Source organism: Schistocerca americana, chromosome X (genome assembly GCF_021461395.2).
Source record: "Schistocerca americana isolate TAMUIC-IGC-003095 chromosome X, iqSchAmer2.1, whole genome shotgun sequence".
Classification (NCBI taxonomy): domain Eukaryota; kingdom Metazoa; phylum Arthropoda; class Insecta; order Orthoptera; family Acrididae; genus Schistocerca; species Schistocerca americana.
The window spans coordinates 241,236,385-241,261,127 of NC_060130.1; the positions used below are offsets into that span (position 1 = coordinate 241,236,385).

The 24,743-nt window shown below is 39.4% G+C and overlaps 1 protein-coding gene across 1 annotated transcript in view; it reads right to left on the minus strand.

The window, feature by feature from the left end:
- Positions 1–814: 814 nt before the first annotated feature.
- The window catches only part of LOC124555940, a 54,915-nt gene continuing 30,986 nt past the window's right edge, over positions 815–24,743 (minus strand). Inside the window, exon 3 of the mRNA XM_047129990.1 lies at positions 815–867. Within this exon, the coding sequence (XP_046985946.1) occupies positions 815–867 (53 nt within the window). The remainder of the gene's footprint in view (positions 868–24,743) is intronic.

The window sequence follows — 24,743 nt, forward strand, 5'->3', positions numbered from 1 at the left end:
GTCCAAAAAGGACCGCAATATTCAGTAACACACATTTTCAATAAATCACCAGCAACCATTAAAAACTAGGTTTCAGATAAAGCACAGTTTAAACAGTTTGACAGACTTTTTGGTAGGCAACTTCTACTCTGTATACGAATATCTTCACAGGGATTGTTAGACCAGCTTAAGAAAAATTTCAGTTTTGACAGCACTTGGTCACTTCAGTCAAGATTAAGTATGTTGTGTATGATGATACATTTGTCAAAAGTTCATAACTAGGTTTCATTCTGACTGTTTATCTATTCTGAAAATAGCAGTTCTAATTTGCTGTAATGTGTTCACATACTGTGAGAATCTCCTGACATGTTCCACACCCATGGGACTTGTCTCATTTTTGGGTCTATGGAACGAAAACTTAATCTAATCTAGAAAGAAAATTTCATCTCATCAAAACAGTTGATAGAAATCATGATTTAAAATACCACGTAGTCCAGTACGAGTATGTATTTAGAATATGATCTATCACCTCTTTGTAATGTTTAGTTGTGTCTCAGCTACATTTTCAGGCATGACAGAGAAAGAATTCAAAGTATGACCAGTAGTAAATTTGGCGAAAATTACAGTGATCCCTTAGAGTGCCCTCATCTGAAGAAAAGTTGGTTTTCTAATTTATAATTGAGCTTACTGTTGATTTGCTAATTTTATGACCAACCTTGCCTTCCATTTGCAGAAATGCACTGATTACACCGAAAGTAACATTGCTGTTTACTTGATTAGTAGAAAATTGAAATAATCATAGGGATTTTGGAGATTTGTTTCCCACTCTGATGCCTTACTGCCCCCTTTCTCTATCATCATCATCATCTGGGGGAGTAAATCCCATTGCTGAAGATTGTAGACAATGTTTAGCATACTCACTGTTTAAAAGTGCTGTTTATTAAAGCATAGGTGTTCAAACTGAGTGCCTAAATTCAAGTCGTCATGTGACCAGAAACAAATGATAAGTAATTTAAAATATATTTTGATTAACTTGTTCATGATAATGACAATTGTGTTTGCCTCTTGCTTGTGGAAATATGCCATACACCAAGATTTTCTGCCATGTTCTTATTAGTAACGACTTGTTCATGCATAGGTGTCGATGCATTAAGGTTGATTACATGCAGGTATATGAAGTGTAGACGCGCATTAAGGCGGGGAAGTAGGCCTACAGTTAAAGATGTGTTTAGTTGCATAGATGGTTGTTCCATCAAAGGAAATATCTTTCTTGCGAATTCACTGTGGTACTGCAAAACATTTAACTGCAGCTGCCAGGTAAATAAGCAAACATTAAACTTTTTGCAGGGCAAATCAGCTTGTTGAACAAATACAGGAGTAGAGCAAGTTGTACATGTGAAACAATAATCTTGTGTTTTTTGCCTTGTTTGTGCAGTCACAGACAGGTAGGGCCAAATTGGAAGAGGAGCAGATAGCTCTAAAAATAAATGAGACTTTGGTGACAAGTGCATGTAGTGATGCAAACCTCTTAAACAAGTACTTTGTTTCTGTTACTGACAGCCTGGGGTTTTCAGGTTCAGTAAACAGTGCAATGGAGTATCTGAGACCAGTCTTTACAAATAAATGCAGTCCCTTAGAAGTAGCATCCATCATAAAATCCGTAACATCTAAGTATTCCAGTGGTTATGGTAATATATCAACAAAGTTAACCAAAGAGTGCTCATGCAAGGTCAGTTCTGTCTGAAACTATTTGTGTAATCAGTATCTTACCAGTAGAACATTTCCATAGTGCCTAAAATATAAAGCCTCTTTACAAGAAGGGGGATGACGAGATACCATCAAACTATCAACCAATATCACTTTTGCCAGCTTTTCCAAAAACATTTGAAAAGGTTGTGTTCAAGAGTCTCCTTAAGCATCTGACTCCAAATAATATATTGTCCAAATCACAGTTTGGGTTTCTTAAGGGTTCTGATAGAGAGAAAGCTATTTACATGTACAGTGATAATGTACATAATGAATTAGATAACAAATTAGAGGCTACTGGCATTTCCTGTGACGTGCCAAAAGCATTTGACTGTGTGAATCACAGCATTCTCTTAGGTGTCACCAGCAGTGCTGCAAAATGGTTTGAGTGTTATTTAACTACCGTAACAGGAAACAAAGGGTGTCGTTGAGAAATACCTGTGCAGTAAACAGTCAGCCTTCATCTGATTGGGAATTAATTACATGTGGCATACCTCATCTTGGGTCTGTTGCTTTTTCTTGTGTGCATTAATGACTTCTCACCAATTACATTGCCAGATGCTACGTTTGTTTTGTTGCAGATGATACAAACATTGCAACAAGTAGGAAGTCAAGTACAGATTTAGAAATGGCTGCTAATAAAATTTTCACTGACATTAATAAATGATTTAAAGCTAATTCACTGTCATTAAACTTTGAAAAGACCCACCGGAACCTGTTAGAGATTTCCTTCTAGCAAGTGTACAGCACATGAAGACATGCAGATCAAAGAGGTTGACAATGGTAAATTTCTGTGATTACGACTCAATAATAAATGCTGCTGGGAAGGGATTTGCAATGAGAATGATGTCAGATGTAGTGGATATAAAAAAAAACTTGCGTAATTTGCTTACTTTCATTCTATTATATCATATGTGATCGTATTCTGGAGTAACTTGCAAAGTCGAGCAAAAGTTTTTAGCATCCAAAACCATGTAACAAAGACTCATTTCTTGTGTAAATACAGGAAAATCATGTGGAAACCTGTTCAAGGAACTTTGAATTCTAACCATTTCTTCCAAGTATATTTATTCTTAATGAAATTTGTTGCAAGTAATATATCTCTATTTCCAACCAATTGCTCAATACATAGGAATCAGAACAAACTACATAAAACCTAAAATCACCTATCTTTGTCCAGAAAGGGGTCCAATATTCAGGAACACACATTTTCAATAAATCACCAGCATCCATTAAAAACTTGGTTTCAGATGAAGCACAGTTTAAACAGAGTTTGAAAGACTTTTTGGTAGCAACTTCTTCTGCTCTAGAGATGACTATCTTAACAGTGACTGTTAGATCTTCAATTTTGACAGCAATTGGTCACAACACTGAAAAGATTAGGTATTTTGTGAATGATAAATTTATTGAAAGTGCATAGCTGTGTTCCATATTCAGATTTTTTTTTTTTTTTAAAAAACACGTTCTGACTTGTTTCACACCCAAGAGAATCATTTCATTTTTGGGCCCCTGGAACGAAAACTGAATCTAATCTAATTCCATTTTACTATATTCACAATTATTCACAATACTTTCTAGGTAGTAGTCCTACTGCTGTGTTGACATTGTCAGGTCCTATAAACATCTCTTGCCCATATAGCAATTTTGCCACAAGTGTCATATCAGAATAGACTCAAACACTTATTCTACATTACTTGCCCGCAGAATTGAAATACTGAGTGGGGACAAGGTATTCAGTTATTTTCATCTACACCAAAGCATTCACATGTAGTCAATAGCTCCATGAATAATTTTGATAACAACTTTTACATTGGGAATTGACAAAATGTGATTGTGGAAGTGATGTAATCAACTAATTGATATGTGACAAGTGCAGTGTCTCTCTAATTTCTCATGTTCATGTTGCTTCTGTTCTGGTTTGTTTGGTAATGTGTATACCTGTGTCTTTTGTATTTGGGCACAATAAAGTGTGGTTTACACTGAGGTGAAAAAAGTCATAGACTAGTGATGGCGGTAGTATCACGTATACAATGTATAAAAGGACAATGCATTAGCAGAGTGGTCATTTGTATACGGGTGATTCATGTGAAAAGGTTTCCAATCTGACTGTAGCCACATGAGGGGAATTAACAGCCTTTGAACATAGAATGGTAGCTGGAGCTAGTTTTGTGAGACATTCCATTTCAGAAATCATTAGGGACTTTAATATTCCGAGATCCACAGTGTCAAGAATGTGTCAACAGTACCAAATTTCAGGCACTGTGGGAGCTGGTGGTGGCTCCATATTTGTGTGGGCTGTGTTTTTATACAATGGATTTGCCCCTCTGGTCCAACTGGACCAATCATTGAATGGAAATGGTTATGTTCAGCTACTTGAAGACCATTTGCAGCTATTCATGTTTCAAACAATGATGGAATTTTTATAGATGACAGTGCACCTCGTCACCGGGCCACAACTGTTCGCGGTCGGTTTAAAGAATATCCAGGTGGATGATTTGGGCGCCAGATTGCCTGACATGAATCCTTTCAACTATTTATGGGACATAATTGAGATGTCAGTTCATGCGCAAACTTGTGCACCAGCAACACTCGCAATTATAGAGACAGCATGGTTCAATGTTTCTGCAAGGGATTTCCAATGACTTATTGAGTTCATGCCATGACGTGTTGCTGCACTACTCCGGGTAAAAGCAGGTCCAACATGATAACAGGAGGCATCCCATAACTTTTGACACCTCAGTGAATTACACTGTTAGTCCGTGAACGTATTTTATGTTTAGGAGATAGTGCCCTTCCATAATTTGTGAACCCAAAGAAGAAACTCTACTCTCTTGGGTAGGTTATCTGCTGCAATTCATATAGACAAGTACAGTCATGAATACCATTCATAATGTTCTATATTCTGTCAGTGGCGCCATCCAGGTAATTAAAAATGAGACTGAGATTCTACAGTGCCTGTCTCCTGTGTTTCAGCTGCTAGATTCTGTGCCACATGCTGATCCATTTTGGAACATCATGGTTTCAACCACACTGGTCATGACACAGTGATATAACCACATAACAATGCTTTGCACATAATTACAACAATGTCGTAAGACATCAAATTCAGAGTGAACATGTTTCCAGTTATTTCACATTCACTGATACCACTTGTGAGATAAACAGAAATATCCACTCATTGGCTTCCACAGTCCTCCCACACTGTATTTGCAAGTTCAGGCCCCACTGTTTGCGCCCGGTCAATTGTCAATTCAGTTGCAGTAAATGGAGAGCATTCTCAAACAGAAAATTAGTGACACTTTTGAACAGTTCACTTTAGTATTCAGTGATCTTGATCAACATGTTACTTCAGTGGTGTTGGACATTATATTACGATCGTCCCTGTACCAAGCCTACAATGCTCTCATGGTGGTGCTAATTTCACATTGCACAAAATCGATGGGTCAAAGGCTCATGAAAATGCTATACAATGAGAGGCATGAGGACATGATACCATCTGAATTCTGGAGACATCTACATGGAATGATTATCAGTTTGGATGCTTTGCTGTTACACATTTGGCAACAACAATTGCTAGCAAAGTGAGGTTAACTTTAATTGCTCAGGATGAGCAGCCACTATACTAGTTACCAATGAAGCACACACCTTGCTTGACACATATGCCACAGTGGCTGCCACGATAACTTCCATTCACTCTGAAGAAAGCTGAACCATTCCAGACCAGCCCAACGTGCTGCTGCCTCGCCACCATGCCACCTCCACCTGAAAGTCACAGAGAGTGTTTGAGAACCTGTGGACTCTCCGTGCTACTGTCAAGAGGCTAACTAAGCTGTTGGAAATGTTACAGCAATGGATTGTGACAGCTGAGAGCAAACGTACCCCCTGCACATGCCCACAGTGGTCTCATAACCATGGGACCACTCAGACTAATGTTTGCTGTTCCTCAGACCTTTTGGTCACCTGACAGCTAATTGCAAGAAATCATGTTTGCACTCAAATGCCGAGACACGATTTGGTTCAGGTGCAACAGCAGGACACCCACTTACAGCACCTGCTGTTTAAGAACAGTTAGCCGACTACATCAAAAATAAAGTATAGGACTGCTCAGCCTACCGCTTGTATTGGCATGACTCCAAAGCTGCCAACTACTGAATGGCTACATAACAGTACATCACAAAGGTTGTTCGTTACCAAACATTATTAATCGAACAGGATCAGAGATCAGCACACTGCTGACTACATGCTACCCAGATGCAAAACAACACACTATGGGCAATTTAGTGGCAGTTAACAAGTCCGTCATATGCACATATGGTCACCAAATATTTGAGGTTGACAATGGTCTCTTCAAGAACTCCAAGTGGACTTTTGCATTAATCAACATTGCTCAGCCTATTTTGGGTGCCGATTTCATCACACAGCCTGCACTGACCACTAATTTACTAAATGAAAGACTGATACACTCTGTCAGCAGACTTACTATTCTTGCAGGAAAGGGTCATTCATCAAAGTACACAATGCGCAGAGTGTATAATTTAAGTGCTAATACCTCAAATGACCATCGTCATTACTGGGAGTCCTACTGCCACAACTTGAAATCACACCTCCAGACCATGAGAAAAGATTACATAACAATGAGGTGTGAAATAATCAAGTCACATGGGGATAATGTGATGTTGAAGAATATCCTATTGGAAACAGAAGACAAACTCCAAGTGGCCCGTAAAACATTAGAACAACATAGGACACCGCATTGCATCCGTGCTCTGCACATGACTGTGTCCATGGATTAACAGTGGCCCGTAAAACTACAGGGCAGGGACACACGTACTGCGGTGCACCATATCTGTACCAAACCTGGTCTGCAACTTCATCATGAGCCCATTGGAATGCATGGAAATGACTACTACCGATTTTCAGTGGCTACGCAATGGCACCAGGGGAACCATCACCTCACACACCTCCCCCTCTGTCTGCTACCAATGGCACTCCTCCCAACCATCATTCTACGGTACTGGCTGTGTCACTGACTGCAGTTACATGTCCATCATGCACAGCCACCCACACACAAGCTGGCTTTGAGGTCAAATTCGAAATCCATCTCATCTTTTAGGTGAGTGGATTGGGGGGGGGGGAGTGATATAATCAACTAATAGATGTGTGAAAAGTGCAGTGTGCTTTAATTTCTCATATTCTTTGTTACTTCCTGTTCTGGTTTGTTCACTAATACACTGTTATTCCCTGTATGTATTTTATATGTAGTAGATGGTCTCCCTACATGGTCCCACATTGTACAGCAATTCATACTATAAGCCTATACTGAAATGTACACAATAAAATTAAAAAAATATGTATATTGGTTAAACTTTGCAACTGAACATCTTTTAGAAGCCTCTTTATGGACCTAGGGATTGTTACATGTATATACTCCCTTGTGGTGTTCCTGGTTCTCAGCAATTCACAATCACATAACTAGATGAAGTAATAATTCCTATATCAGCTATGTATTCCTTTCTAGGGTTCAGAATGGAGTTTTATTTTCAAGTACAAAAGTCTATAAAAGGTAACCAGTGGGCTGCACACCGAAAACTGAACATCTGCAAATATTTAAAAACAAAATAAAATAATACTTCATTAGCCACTCTTTCAACAATTTATCAGAATATTTGAAGTGACGAATGTAAATTCTGTTAAAAATCAGAGTTTTGAGTTGATAAGAACAGTATATTAGTATCACCAGAAGACATTACCACCAGACCTTTCTGAATGTTTACGGACAGATCATTGCAAAATATAATTAACAGAATTGCTCAAAGTGTGACAATTGAAGCACCCCTTGTGTTACTACTTGCTCTTTTAACCAATGCTTTCACAATTTTTGATGGTTACAACACTTGGACCACTGTTCCAAAGATTTGATCTGAACCTATAACTACAATTTCCCCCAGTTACATCCTACCACAGTTTCTCAAACATAATGTATGGTTGCCAAAGTTTGTGAGCTAAAGGAATAACCTGTTGTGTGTTTTCTTTCATAAAGTGCACTATAGAATTAATTAAAATGAATATAAAGCTCCATTTATCAATATCCTTTCTCAAAAGATTAACTTTCGGAGACTCAATAAGCAATAAGTTCCAAGGAAGCTCTTAGGCCAGTAGTTGTTGCACTCGTAGCTAACCAACCCACACTAGTTTATATAACCAGCTGGTACAGAAAAGTGGAATTTCATGGAATTTCTTTTAAATTACTCTAGCACAGGTATGATTTGTTAATAATTAATGAAAATTTTGAGAATTGTTAGCAAGCGTTCTTTATTATGCACAAAACACTGAAGATAACTTAAAATGAACTTCCAGTGTGCTATATTTTAAAGTGACCATTGAAACAAAACACATACACCACAGTCTCTCACTGTGAGTTTCCAACAGTTCTGTTACAAAAGTCAGTGTGAAGTTTGTATGTGCATCTTCCTTTGGCTTTTAAGTGTCTTAATATACAATAAATGCATTGTTCACTGAAATATTTAGTAGTTTTCTAAGACAGTTAAGTCATTTTGAAGAATGTAACTTCTTTTGTGATGCACAATATGGCCTTTAGAAGGGCAGGTCAATGACAGTAGCAGTACTTGAGTTAGTTACAAATATAAGTCAGGGTTTTGAAGAGAAAAGAGTGTACAGCACTGATACTTTTTGATCATAGTAAGGTATTCAGTTGTACCTCATGTAGGGCCCTCCTCAGCAATATAAAATCATATGGTGATGGGGGAGCTGTTGAGCAAATTCTTGAATCCTACCTCAATAATAAACAGAAAATTGTATTAGTACAAGGAGCAGACTCAACTGAAAAGAAGTTGAAACAGAGTGCACCATAGCAAACTGTAATGGTGCCTTTGTTGTTACTGATTTTTGTTAATGACGTAAGTACCAATGGGCACACCTTGCAGTTTGCAGATAACCACATTTGTTCTCAAAAAGCAAGTGTGTTGCTCAGGCTTTTCAACAAGCAGAAGCCCTATTAAGCTTGGCAAGGGTCTGGCTGGCTTCCTATGAACAAGATAAAAATTAATGAATACAAAACACAGAGAATGACATGCAGCCACAGTGATACTGGATCACTGGGTGACACAGCAGCCACTAAACTCATGGGCTTTTTCATTCATACTATGTTAACATGGCAACAGCACACAAAAATTGTATATTCCAAACTTTCCTGGGTCCTGTATCTCATGAGGAAATTAAAAGGTGTAATATCAGACCAGTGCTGGTAGCTACTAACAGTGTACCCTGTAATGAGACATGAGCTGCTGCTGTGGAGTCTTTCTGCAGTCTGTAAAAGAAATGCAAAAGAATGATAATTGTAAACCAATTGTTTCTAGATTAGGATTTATGGCTGTTCTTAGCCAATATTTATTCAACTGCCTTGCTCATACAAAGATAAATCATGAATACTACAGAAAGAGAGATAAATTTCATCAACACAGCACTGGCAATAGAGACAGAATAGAAAGCCCTGGCTGTTAACAAAGACAAAAAGAGCTTCCACATGGTGGCTTTAGAACTGTTAACTGAGCGAGGTGGCGCAGTGGTTAGCACACTGGACTCGCATTCAGGAGGACGACGGTTCAATCCCGTCTCCAGCCATCCTGATTTAGGTTTTCCGTGATTTCCCTAAATCGTTTCAGGCAAATGCCGGGATGGTTCCCTTGAAAGGGCACGGCCGATTTCCTTCCCCATCCTTCCCTAACCCGAGCTTGCGCTCTGTCTCTAATGACCTCGATGTCGACGGGACGTTAAACGACACTAACCTAACCTTTCGAACTGTTGAGTGCACTACCTAAGGCTATCCTTTCATTACCAATGGAGCAATATAGTACTAAAATTTTGTGTATATTTAAAGGGCAACCTTTGTACAGTACTGAATAATTCTTCTCTGGTGATATGACGGTGTCTACCTGGGCCGGAACTCAGTGCTATGGCAAGAACAGCAGCTCTGATGTTTAACTACACTATGTTCTAGTACTGATTTCATAGTTCTATTATCATTGTACACTATATCATAATCTAGTTGTTCTCTTTAGTATATTGTATAGCATCAATTGTAGTATCATAGTTTAAATTGAAGTGTTGCATTCATTTTATTGTGGTAATACTATTGTAATCTTGATGCAGTCTGCCCAGCTATGGCTGGTTAACAACACAGAGCTGGTAATAAATGGACATGATGTCAGACTGCTTTTTGATGATAATAAGCAATATTATGCAAACCACAGGATTATTTGTTTGGCTCTGTGTTATAATACTGCAAATTTCAGTAGATGTGAGTGGGCAAAGAAAAAAGTTACCTTGGGAACAGCACAAAGTTTTTACAATGACTGGGTACAGATGGATTGATAAAAGAAGAAAGTTTGTCATGATTGTTGAATATTTCACATGCATTTTTTGCTCAGAGGAAACACCATCTTCATTCTCAATGCATGTTATTGATTGAGTTTTTTTCATTTTTACCAACAGTCTCACTGATGGCTTTTAATGTGGCTTTTGCGTTCTACTTGAATTGAGTATAAACTGCCAGTTGCACATTTTCTTGGCTTCACAGCAGATGTGTTGAGTTTGAAATAGTTATTGAATAACTTGCTGTCTGTAGTTTTACTGTAAGCATATTGCAGTCTCTTATTTCTACAAAAGGTTTGTATTCCTGATGTCAGCAATTAATTACTAGGCATTTTGCATATATTTGGCTTAGATCTAAGTTTGATTGGAAATGCTACATCTTCATGATTCTACAGAATACTCAAATTCTTGTACCTTACAGTCAACATCACAATCACAATGTACACCCTTCCATCCAGCTTCATGGAGCACATGTGTGAAAGTGAATACTCTATATTATTTTTGATGTAATGCTTCATACTTTCCTGGCAATCTGTTGACACCTTGAGGGGTCAGTTAAACTGCCAGATATTAGCATTGTTCTAGCATGATATTTCAACAGTGTGACTTGGTGAAGATGAAGACAGTGACACACTTTTGCAGCAACTTCTCCCTTTCTGTGCTGCATTCCTGTCCTCCTGCTGTTCTTTTTGCTCTTCCTTGAAGAATATGTCTGTGATAGTTTTGGGAATGTGTTCTGAAGTTTTAGTATCTTGACATCAGAACAATCCCTCAACTGTTCTTCTTTCTTTCTTCATTCGCCATGCCCTACCCTTCTTCTGCTTCAACATTTGAGATTCCTCTTTGTTTCTTCTTCCTCCCTGTGTGCTCCTGAAGGCTGACCTACATGTCTGAAATGTAACAGGTGACTGGGTAGAGCATAATTCCCAGCCCCATGTTGACAGGTGGGGTTTGCACATACTTCCTCGTACAGGCCAGGCCCAGGGAGGAGTGGTGGCGCAGTGGTAGCACACTGGACTCGCATTCGGGAGGACGACGGTTCAATTCCGTCTCCAGCCATCCTGATTTAGGTTTTCCGTGATTTCCCTAAATCGTTTCAGGCAAATGCCGGGATGGTTCCTTTGAAAGGGCACGGCCGATTTCCTTCCCAATCCTTCCCTAACCTGAGCTTGCGCTCCGTCTCTAATGACCTCGTTGTCGACGGGACGTTAAACACTAACCTAACCTCACCTAACCCAGGGAGGAGTGCCTGCCTGAGCTGTTACCTTCCCAAATTGCCAATTCATCACTCTATCAGGAGTTTGGGAGGTGTGACCTGGGGTGCGAACAATCACCTAAGGAAGGTGATCCCCCTCGGAGTTCCAGTTACATAGAATAGCTGCGCCAGCAGCCGACTCAGCAGCCACCATCCCTGTTGATTCCGCGCTGATCTGCCGGGAGATGTAGGTCGGCCCCGCTGCTGCTTCTACCTCGGCTGGCGTAGCTGGGAACGGGCATGGATGTGTGTGATGTCCTTAGGTTAGTTAGGTTTAAGTAGTTCTAAGTTCTAGGGGACTGATGACCTTAGAAGTTAAGTCCCATAGTGCTCAGAGCCATTTGAACCATTTTTATGCGCCGTGACATATGCGCCGGTTGCCGGCCGTGGTGGCCAAGCGGTTAAAGCGCTACAGTCTGGAACCGCGCGACCGCTACGGTCGCAGGTTCGAATCCTGCCTCGGGCATGGATGTGTGTGATGTCCTTAGGTTAGTTAGGTTTAAGTAGTTCTAAGTTCTAGGGGACTGATGACCTTAGAAGTTAAGTCTCATAGTGCTCAGAGCCATTTGAACCATTTTTATGCGCCGGTAACCCTCTCAAAAATACATCAAGTGCCCTTTGCTAGTCCTCCTGTAACAGAACGCTGTTCGCTTCATCGCTCTGACCCAACTCGTAAGTGTACTCATTAATTTCCCATATCCTGTCCGCAAATTTCTCCACCGTCTCCCCCTGTCTCTTTGTGATTGCACTTAACCTCTCCCTAAAGTACCGAGCGCTATTCTGTTGCTTGTATCTTTGTAAAAGTCTTTCCTTTAACTGCTTAAACTGTCCTGCTTTCGTTAAGGCCTCAGAACACCTTACATATGTTGCCTTGCCAGAAAACGGAATAATCAAACTCACGGCGGCTGGATGAATCTCCTGCACCTTAGGCAACAACGACTTATCACATGCGGTTTCCCGTTCACTTCTATATGTTAATTTATTTCTCAACTGAGTATTGTCCGCTGTCAATTGTGCTACTTTTTCCAACAAAATCCGCATCGCTTCTGGTTCCGACACACCTTGCATCCTTGACTCTGCCATAGTGTTGCCTTCGTTCTTAGTTAGTTCCGACAAAAAAAATTAAGTACCAGAACAATCTGACTTCCTACAACTCCATATCATCATACTCAGCAACATCATAAACCAATACAAAGTAATCAAATGCCACGAAAAACATCTTATTGTCCCAAATACACTAACACTTATTCTTACAAAACTAATAATATGCATACGCAAAACATCTAAAATGTGACTTCTGGCAAGCCATACTCAAAACACAAACAAGAAAGAAAACGCCCAACACTGAAAAGAACCATTTTCACAGCACTCGCCACATCTTGTGACTGTCCTGCAGGCGGTGGGCTCGAACGTCGTACTGGACAGACGACGTCCGCTATTCTGACACCAAATGTAGTGGGTGGGTGCCAGGAGGTGCCATATTAAAACTCAGCGAGAACTTTCCAAATGATTTCCACTACATTGTTTCATTCACCTCAGTCTCCATCACAGGCCCCGCATTGCTGAGGAAGTACCCCCAGCGGCCTGTGAAATGCAATGCTGTGTCGTGCTGGCCTTGTTCACCAGCTGTAGAATTCCAGTTACATAGAATAGCTGCGCCAGCAGCCGACTCAGCAGCCACCATCCCTGTTGATTCCGCGCTGCTCTGCCGGGAGATGTAGGTCAGCCCCGCTGCTGCTTCTACCTCGACTGGCGTAGCTGGGAACGCGACGGCAACAACCACCCCCGTTCTGGCATCCGAACCTGCGGCCCTCGCCATGTAAGTCTCCGGCGTGTGTTGGGAGACGAGACAACTGCCCACGGTAGTGACCCGAAGAGTGGCCTGCTCTCACTGTCTGCGGACCCCGTGTCGGCCTCAGAGGGTCGAACCAACGACCCGCCATGGACTGGTACACTGTCGCCCCATCTGCTGCCATATGTTGCCGGTAGTGTGACATGCACCGCCGTCCAGGAGAGCTGCCACACTTGAATGAATCTCTTTAGAAAACAACACTTATTTATACTCGGCTGCGCAATCACTCCCAGTTATGTACGTCCCACACCACGATTGCACCAGTGGGCCCCTTCTTCCTGTAACTTGCGACATGCGAACCACTGTGTTTACTCTTTTCAGCGGTTTGATGGCCACTGTGACTTCCATTCCACTTCGCAACTGCTGGTCAGCGTAACTTACTGCAATCCAGCCCGCACCTGGTTGTAACTCGTGCACTCTGAAATATTGCACCAAATCTAACTTCCCTATCTTAAACTGTGGTGCCGCTACATATATGATTAAGTAACTACAATAAGAAATTTTTCATGTCAATGCTTTGGTCATTTTGTACTGCTATACAGTTTTGTCATTTAGAAAATAAAATTCGAAAAAAAAAAGCAAAAAATATTTTGCACAGAGGTAAGGTTTCTGAGAAGCATAATTTGTCAGCAGCTTTAGTGGCAGTTCAGAAATTACGTATGTAAACACAGCAGAATAATAGCAAAATTTATGTTGCAGGGAAGGGTTAGAAGGTACTAGGCAATAGCTACCAGTGGACTATGAACTAAGCACACAAAGTGTCATATAATGTACATAAATGGTTACTGTATTTTTTCTATGTAGCAGAACAATTTGACACTTTGTGCCGATTCACCACGGCAACTGAGATGTCACGCATCACAGCTGTGCTTCGTGTACTACACATGCAAATAAAGATGACAATCGGAGCGGTGCCTGATGGGAGTGACCGTAAAGGCATTTCCCATTTACAGTCGCTGCCATCAGCCACCGCACTGAGTGTCAACTTTGTTTGCGCATGTAGTACACGAAGCACAGCTGTGATGCATGGTGTCTCAGTCACCATGATGAATCGGCACAAAGTGTCAAATTGTTCAGCTACATAGAAAAAATACAGTAACCATTTATGTACACTATATGATGCTGTGTGTGCTTAGTTAAATGATAGTAACTCTCACTGAGTAAAAGGCTATTTTCTTTTCTTCCTTTTCTTCTTTGTTGAATTTGGTGAAGGCCAGGGGGGGGGGGGGGGGCAGGCTGGCAACAGTATAATATGCCGTTCTACAGTCTACAGAAGAGTTTAAAAACATAATGAGTAGAGAATAAACAATAAAAACAGGTGATAAAACAGTGACTGGGTGAAACTGTAATAGGGCGACAAATGGCAGAAGTTAAAATATAAAAACAAGGAGCTGGTGATACTAATTTAAACACATAAAATTAGACATGGACAATTAAAAAAAAAACGTGGTGACAGTCTGGTTTCTGTTCGCAAGAGTTAAAAAAAAACAACATACCTAGTGACAGGATGGTGTCTGTTCACAACACGTAAAAAAAAATGGGACATGCAACACTGACACATCACTTAAATACTGCACTATAAAGTAGACTCAAAGACAGACTGGAGGGGGGGGGGGGTGGACCTGGCCAGAAGAGGGGGGGGGAGGGGGAAGGAGAGGAAAAGCAAAAGGGGGAGCCAATGGAAGGAGAGGACACAGGAAAGGGGGGGGGGGGGGGGCACGGTGGGCACGAGAAGGCGTGGGGAAGGCAGGGGAGGGGAAAGCAAAAGGACTCGGGGGAGAGAGAAAGCCTATCCATAGTGCCATCTCTTATAGCTATTGAGAAACACACTGACAACTGAGTAAGGTAAGCAATTCACCACCAAACACTGTGCTTATATCAGTTTATTACATATTAACACATACTGCAAAACAAAGTAAATTGACTAATTCAAGGTATGCTAGGCCCTTGGAAATAAAAGAATAATAAATTTCATTGCAATGGTTTGACACTTGTTAACTATCGATAGTCGTGCCCAGCAGTTTTGCAGCCTATAAATTGCAAATCTTCGGCACTGAAATTGATTGAGAAAATTAAAGTGTATAAGAGTTAAAAGCACAAACACTTGATGCAAATTTGTTTGTAGTGTGAATGTAGAAATTGAAGGGTTGGTGTTGAAAACCACTTTAACTCTGCCTGCAGTTACTGTAGGAGTGAATTAAATAGCTCTGCAGTTGATGGTGTCAGTTCCAAGCCTGGAGAAAGGTGGAGGGTTGTCGAAGTACTGAAGCCATAAAAGAATCGACATAAAATAGTAGGAGAGATCCAGTAAAGTTTAATATCTTAGTTGCAATGATGACGATGATAATGGTGATGATGATGACGATGATGATGATGATAATAATAATAATAATAATAATAGCGATTAACCCATATATTTTCAACTTAATTGTGTGATGCAAATAAAGCAGCTACCAGTATCTCACGCCTTTGTAAATATAGTCTTATTGCTGAATGTGGCCATCAGAGGGACTGAACATAACAAGCAGGAATGCTGGAGCTTCCAGAATCTATTCAACCAAAACACAAACACTTTTGAGCATATCAGTTTCTATTGAATAAAACGTTTTGTGTTTAATACTATTCTTATAACAGCTAAATATAACAGTTTATGAATGGATGACTTTCTCCCCCTCTCCACTTATGACAATTCCTGCTATTATCTATCACTGCAACAGCACCAAAGAACTTACTTGTCAGGACTAAAGGCTAGCGTGTTCAGTTTCCAAGTCAAGACAAAGTTATTGTAGAAGTGAACAGGCACAAGGATCAGGTATGCCTTAGATTTGTTGCAAGTAATATGTCTCTATTTGTAACCAATAGCTCAATATATAGCATATTTACATAAAAATAGTATATATTACACCTACATAAAAACCTAAAATATCTTACCCTGGTCCCAAAAGGAGCCCAAGATTCAGGAACACACATTATCAGTAAATCACCAGCAATAATTAAAAACTTGGTTTCAGATAAAGAACAGTTTAAAAAGAGTTTGAATGACTTTTGGTGGACAACTCATCTACTCTGTGCATGAATATCTTCACAGGGATTGTTAAACCGGCTTAAGAAAAATTTCAGTTTTGACAGTACTTGGTCACAACAGTCAAGATTAGGTATGTTGTGTATGATGATAAATTTATCAAACGTTTATAACTTGGTTTCATTCTGACAGAGTATTAATTCTGTAAATATTAGCAGTTCCAGTTTATTGTAATGTGGCACTGCAAAACATTCAACTGCAGCTGCCAGGTAAATAAGCAACATACAACTTTTTGCAGGGCAAATCAATTTGTTGAACAGATACAGAAGTAGAACAAGTTATACACATAAAACAATAATCTTGTGTTTAGCGCCTTGTTTGTGCAGTTGAAATAGGTAGGGCCAAAATGCAAGAGGAACAAATAGCTCTAAAAATAAATGAGACTTTGGTGACAAGTGCATGTTGTGTTGCAAATCACTTAAACAAGTACTTTGTTTCTGTTACTGACAGCTTGGGGTTTTCAGGTTCAGTAAACAGTGCAATGGAGTACCTGAGACCATTCTTTACAAATAACTGCAGTAAAATGGGAATGACACTCAAATCTACCAAAGAAGTAGCATTCATCATAAAATCCTTAACATCTAAGTATTCTAGTGGTTATGGTAATATATCGACAAAGTTAATCAAAGAGTGCTCATGCAAGGTGAGTTCCGTCTGCAGCTATTTGTGTAATCAATCTCTTATCAGTGAAACATTTCCATGCTGGCTAAAATATAAAGCCTCTTTACAAGAGGGGGGATAACGAGATACCATCAAACTATCAACCAATTTCACTTTTGCCAGCTTTTCCAAAAACAATTGAAAAGGTTGTGTTCAAGTGTCTCCTTAAGCATCTGACTACAAATAATATATTGTCCAAATCACAGTTTGGGTTTCTTAAGGGTTCTGATAGAGAGCAAGCTATTTACATGTACAGTGACAATGAACATAATGAATTGTATAACAAATTAGAGGCTACTGGCATTTCCAGTGATGTGTCAATCGCGTTTGACTGTGTGAATCACAGCATTCTCTTAAGTGAATTAGAATACTATGGTGTCACCAGCAGTGCTGTGAAATGGTTTGAGCCTTATTTAACTACTGTAACATGAAACAAAGGGTGTTGCAAAATATCTGTGCAGTAAACAGTCAGCCTTCACCTGATTGGGAATTAATTACATATGGTGTTCCTCAAGGTTCCATCTATGGTCTGTTGCTTTTTCTTGTGTGCATTAATGACTTCTCGCCAATTACATTGCCAGATGATAAGTTTGTTTTGTTGCACATGATACAAACATTGCAATAAGTAGGAGGTCAAGTACGATTTTAGAAATGGCTGGTGATCAAAGTTTCACTGACATTAATAAATGATTTAAAGCTAATTCACTGTCATTAAACTTTGAAAAGACCCACTGGAACATGTTAGATATTTACTTATAGCATGTGTATAGCAAATGAAGCATGTGTATAGCAAATGCAGATCTAAGAGGTTGACAGGGTTAATTTTCTGGGAATTAAATTCGATGATAAATGCTGTTGGGAAAGGATTTGCAGTAAGAATGATGTCAGATGTAGTAGATACAAAAAACTTATTTATTTTGCCTACTTTCATTCTAATATGTCATATGGGATCACATTCTGGATTAACTTGTGAAGCTGAGCAACAGTTTTTAGAATCAAATAGCGTGTAACAAGATTCATTTGTTGTGTAAATTCAAGAAAATCATGTAGAAACCTGTTCAAGGAACTTTGAATTCTAACTATTGATTCTCAGCATACTGCATTTATTTTTAATGAAACTTATTGCAAGTAATATATCTCTATTTCCAACCAATTGCTTAATACATATTATCAGTACTAGGAATAAGAACAATCTACAAAAAACCTAAAATCACTTACTTTGGCCCAGAAAGGGGTCCAATATTCAGAAATACACATTTTCAATAAATCGCCAGCAACCATTAAAAACTTGGTTTCAGATAAAGCACAGTTTAAACAGAGTTTGAAAGACGTTTTGGTAGGCAGCTCCTTCTACTCTACAGATGAATCTCTTAACAGCAACTGTTAGACCAGCTTAAGTAAAAATTTCAGATTTCAATTTTGACAGCAATAGGTCACAATTGACAAGATTAGGTATTTTGTGAATGATAAATTTATTAAAAGTGCAGAGCTGTGTTGCATCCTGACAGAGTATTAATTCTGTAAATATTAGGAGTTCTAGTTTACTGTAATACATTTACCTATTTTGACAGTCTGCTGATAAATGATCAGGGTAGTGAGTATTATATTCAGATGTTTTATGTTTTTTTTATGTTATACTTTCTGACTTGTTTCACACCCGAGAGAAGCATCTCATTTTTGGGCCTCTGGAACGAAAACTGAATCTAATCTAATCTAATTCCATTTCACTATAGTAACAGAACTTTCTAGGTAGTAGTCCTACTGTTGTGTTGTCATTGCCAAGTCCTGTAAACATTCTCTAGGCCGTGTAGTAATTTTGCTACAAGTGTCATATCAGAGAAGATTCGAGCACTTATTCTACATTACTTTCCCACAAAATTGAAATACTATGTGGGGGTAAGGTATTTATTTATTTTCATCTACACCAGAGCATTCACATGCAGTTAATGGCTTCATGAATAATTCTGATAACAACTTTTACATCGGGAACTGACAAAATGTAATTGTGGGAGTGACGTAATCAACTAATTGATATATGACGAGTGCAGTGTCTCTCTAATTTCTTATGTTCTTTGTTGCTTCCTGTTCTGGTTTGATTGCTAATGTGTATACCTGCGTCTTTTGTATTTGTGCACAATAAAGTGTGATTTACACTGAGGTGAAAAAAAGTCATAGACTAGCGACAGCGTATACAATTTATAAAAGGACAATGCATTAGCAGAGCAGTCACTTGTATTCGAGTGATTCATGTGAAAAGATTTCCAACCTGATTGCGGCCACATGAGGGGAATTAACAGACTTTGAACATGGAATGGTAGTTGCAGCTAGATGTACAGGACTCCATTTCAGAAATCATTAGGGACTTCAATACTCCAAGATCCACAGTGTCAAGAATGTGTCAACAGTACCAAATTTCAGGCACTGTGGGAGCTGGTGTTGGCACCGTATTTGTGTGGGTTGTGTTTACATAGAATTAACTTGCTTCTCTGGTTCAACTGGATGAATCATTGAATGGAAATGGTTACGTTCAGCTACTTAAAGACCATTTGCAGCTATTCATGTTACAAACAATGATGGAATTTTTATAGACGGCAGTGCACCTCATCACCAGGCCAAAATTGTTCACCATTGGTTTGAAGAACTTTCTGAGCAATTCAAGTGGATAATTTAGGCACCCAGATCGCCCAACATGAATCCTTTCAAACATTTGTGGGACATAATTGAGATGTCAGTTCATGCTCAAACTTGTGCACCAGCAACACTTGCAATTATATAGACAGCATGGTTCAATATTTCTGCCGGGCACTTCCAATGACATACTGAGTCCACACCACGTGGTGTTGCTGCACTACTCTGGGTAAAAGAAGGTCCAACATGATATCGGGAGCCATCCCATAAGTTTTGATACCTCATTGTATTACACCATTAGTCTGTGAATGTATTTTATGTTCAGGAGATAGTGCCCTTCCATAATTTGTGAACCCAAAGAAGAAATTCTACTCTCTTGGGTAGGTTATCTGCTGCAATTCATATAGATAAGTACAGTCATGAATACCTTTCATAATGTTCTATATTCTGTCAATGGCGCCATCCAGGTCATTAAAAATGAGATTAAGATTCTACAGTGCCCACCTCCTGTGTTTTGACGCTAGATTCCATGCCACACACTGATCCATTTTGGTACATCACGGTTTCAACCTCTCTGGTCATGACACAGTGATATAACCACATAACAATGCTTTGCACATAATTACAACAGTGTCGTAAGACGTCATATTCAGAATGAACATGTTTCCAGTCATTTCATGTTCACTGGTACCACATGTGAGACCAACAGAAATATCCACTCATCAGCTTTCGCAGTCGTCCCACACTGTATTGGCAAGTTCAGGCCCCACAGTTTGCGCCCAGTCAATTGAAAATTTAGTTGCAGTAAATGGAGTGCATTTTCAAACAACAGCAAATTTGTTACACTTTTGAATAGTTTACTTTAGTGATCAGTAATCTTGATCTTCAGTAATGCTGGACATTATATTATGAGCCTCCCTGCACCAAGCCTACAATACTCTCATGGTAGTGGTGATTTCACACTGCAACAAAATCAGTGGGTCAAAGGCTCATGCAAATCCTGTGCCATGAGAGACATATTGACATGATACCATCTGAATTCTGGAGACATCTGCATGGAATGATTACAAATTTGGATGCTTTGCTGTTACACATTTGGCAGCAACAATTGCTACCAAAGTGAGGTTAATTTTAATTACTCACGAAGGGCAGCCATTATACTAGTTACCAATAAAGCACACACCTTGCCCAAAACATATGCCACAATGGCCACCATGATAACTTCCATTCACTCTGAAGAGAGCCGAACCATCCCAGACCAGCCCAACGTGCTGCTGCCTAGCCACCATGCCACCTCCACCTGAAACTCACAGTGTGTTCTCGAGGACCAGTCAACTCTCCATACCACTGTCAAGAGGCTAACTAAGCAGCTGAAAATGTTGCAACTATGGATCATGACATCTGAAAGCAAACGGACCCACTGCACATGCCCACAGTAGCCTCATAGCCACGAGACCACTCAGACTAATGTTTGCTTTTCCACAGACATTTTTGTCACCTGGCAACTAAGTGCAAGAAATCATGCTTGCACCTCAACGCCAAGACTCGATTTGGTTCAGGTGCAACAATAGGACACCCACTTATAGCACCTACTGTTTAAGAACAGTAAAAAAAACAGTATAGGAGTGTTCAGCCTACCACTTGTATCAGCATGACTCCAAAGCTGCCGACTACTAAATGGCTACACAACAATACATCAGAAACGTTGTTCGTTACCAACCACTATTCAAGGTTAGTGTTATTAATCAAACAGGATCAGAGATCAACACACTGCTGAATACATTTTACCCAGATGCAAAACAACACACTATGGCCAATTTAATGGCAGTTAACAAGTCTGTCATATGTGCATATGGTCACAAAACGTTTGAGGTTGACAATGATCTCTTTGAGAACTGAAAGTGGTCTTACACATTAACCAACTTTGCTCAAACTATTTTGGGTGCTGATTTCCTCACACAGGCTGCCATGACCACCAATTTACCAAATGAATGACTGATAAACTCCATCAGCAGTCACACTATTGTTGCAGTAAAGGGTTATTCATCAAAGTACACAATGCCCAGGGTGTATAATTTAAGCGCTAACACCTCAAATGGCCATCGTCATTACTGGGAGTCCTACTGCCACAACTTGAAATCACACCTCCAGACCATGAGAAAAGATTACGTAATAATGAAGTGTGAAATAATCAAGTTACATGAGGATAATTTGGTGTTGAAGGATACCCTACTGGAAATAGAAGGCCAACTCCAAGTGGCCCGAAAAACATTAGAACAACATAGAACACCTTTGCATTGCATCCATGCTCTGCACACAACTGTGTCCATGGATTAACAGTGGCCTGTAAAACTACAGGGCAGGGGCACACATACTACGATGCACCATATCTGTACCAAACCTGGTCTGTAATTTCGTCATGAGCCCATACCATTGTGTGGACATGACTACCACCGATTTCCAGTGGCTACACAATGGCACCGGGGGAACCAACATCCCACACCCATCTCCCTCTATCTGCTACCAGTGGCACTCCTCCCAACCATCATTCTATGGTACTGGCTGTGTCACTGACTGCAGTTGCATGTCCATCATGCCCAGCCACTTACAAGCTGGCTGTGTGGTCAAATTCAAACTCCCTCTCATTTTTTAGGCAGGGGGGGGGGGGGTGCTGTGTGGGAGTGACATAATCAACTAATAGATGTGTGACAAGTGCAGTGAGTCTTTAACTTCTCATGTTCTCTGTTGCTTACTGTTCTGGTTTGTTCACTAATACACTGTTATTGCCTGCATGTATTTTATATGTAGTAGATGGTGTCCCTACCTGGTCCCACATTGCACAGTAATTCATACTGTAGGCTTATACTAATATGTACACAATAAAATTAACAAATGCATATATTGTGTAAACGTTGCAACTGAACATCTTTTAGAAGCCACTTTATGGACCTAGGGAATGTTACATGTATACACTCCCTAGTGGTGTTTCTGGTTAACAGGAAGAGTGCATTTAGGATGAAGTCAACAACTCATAATCACATAACTAGAGGAAGTAATAATTTCCATATCATCTATGTATCTCTTTTTAGAGTTCAGAAAGGAGTTTTATTTTCGGGTACAAAAGTCTATAAAAGGTAACCAGTGGGCTGCAGGCAGAAAACTGAACATTTGCAAATATTTAAAAACCAAAGAAAATAACACCTCATTAGCCACTCTTTCAACAATTTATCAGAATGTTTGAAGTGAAGCATGTAAATTCCATTAAAAATTAAGCACACTGTTTCATATAGATACATGACAGTGGCAAGACATCAACTTCTTTAAAACATGTCAAGTGAGGGAAGAGAAAGGCACTTGTTTCATTATTTTCACTCTTGTATAATAAATATATTTTTGAGAGGTATATCCCAAAATGGAATGCAGTGTGGGATTACGAAATGCACAAGTGCAAAGCAGGCACATTTTACTGTTTCTGTGTTGATGTCTTTACTGAGAATACTAAAAGCTTAGTAAAAATTGCTCAGTCCATTTAATGACTTCTCTTTATGTATTCCTTCTGTCTAGTACTAACTCTCAACACACTCTGAGGAATTTTGTGGTTGCATTTTTATGTTTGTATCAACAATCAGAGTTTTGAGTTGATGAGAACAGTATATTAGTATCACCAGAAAACATTACCAACATACCTTTCTGCATACTTATGGACAGATCATTGCAAAGTATAATAAACAGAATTGCTAAGAGTTTGAAAATTCAGGAATTCCTTGTCTTACTACTTGCTCCTTTGACCAACACTTTCACCATTTGTTTGATTATTACCACTTTTTTTGACTCTGTTCAAAAGATGTGATATGAACCAACAACTGCATTTTCCCCTAATTCTATAGTACCACAGTTTCTAAAATGTAATGTATGGCTAGCAAAGTTTGTGAGCTTAAGGAATAGCCTGTTTTGTGTTTTCCTTCATAAAGTGCACTATAGAATTAATAAATATGAATATAAAGCTCCATTTATCAATACCCTTTCTCAAAAGACAAACTTTTGCAGACTCAATAAGCAATAACTTCTGAAGAAGCTCTTCAAATCAATTGTTGTTGCACTAGCAGCTAACCAACCCACACTAGTTTATGTGGCCAGCTGGTACAGAAACATGGAATATCATTTAAATTACTCTAGTACAGGAATAATTTGCTAACAATTAATGAGAATTTTGAGAACTGTTAACAAGATTCCTTCATTATGTAAAAAGCACAGATGACAACTTGAAATGAACTTCCAGTGTGCTATACTTTAAAGCGACCATTGAAACAAAACACACCACAGTAACTCCCTGTGAGTTTCCAACAGTTCTGTTACAAAAGTCAGCATGCAATTTGTATGTCTATCTTCCTTTGCCTTTCAGTAGCTTAATACATGAAAAAAAAGCATTGTTCACTGAAATTTTAAGACAGGTAAGTTATTTTGAAGAAAGTAACTTCTTTTGTGATGCACAATATCACCTTTAGAAGGGCAGGTCAGTGATAGTAGCAGTGCTTGACTTAGTTACAAATGTAAGTCAGAGTTTTGAAGACGAAAGAGTCTATAGCACTGGTACCTTGTGACCTTAGTAAGGTATTCAATTGTACCTAATGTAAGATGGTCCTCAGCAATGTAAAATCATATGGTGTTGGGGGAGTGTTGAGCAAGTTCTTGAATCCTACCTGAATAACAGACAGTAGATTGTGTCAGTGCAAGGAGCAGACTCATTGTCCACAAGTTGAAATAGAGTGCACCATAGCAGCCTGTAATGGGGCCTTTATTGTTCCTGATTTTTGTTAATGACATAAGCACCAATGGGCACACCTTGCAGTTTGCAGATAATAACATTTGCTCTCAAAAAGAGAGAGTGTCGGTCAGTCTTTTCAACAAGTAGAAGCCCTATTAAGCAAAGGCAATGCCTAGTTTACTATGAACAAGATGAAAATTAATGAATACAAAACACAGAGAATGACACACAGCCTTATTGATACTGGAGCACTGGGTGGCACAGAAGCCATTAAACTCATGGGCTTTTTCATTGATACTACATTAACATAACAACAGCACACAAAAGTTGTATATTCCAAACTTTCCTGGGTCCTGGATCTCCTGAGGAAATTAAAAGGTACTAA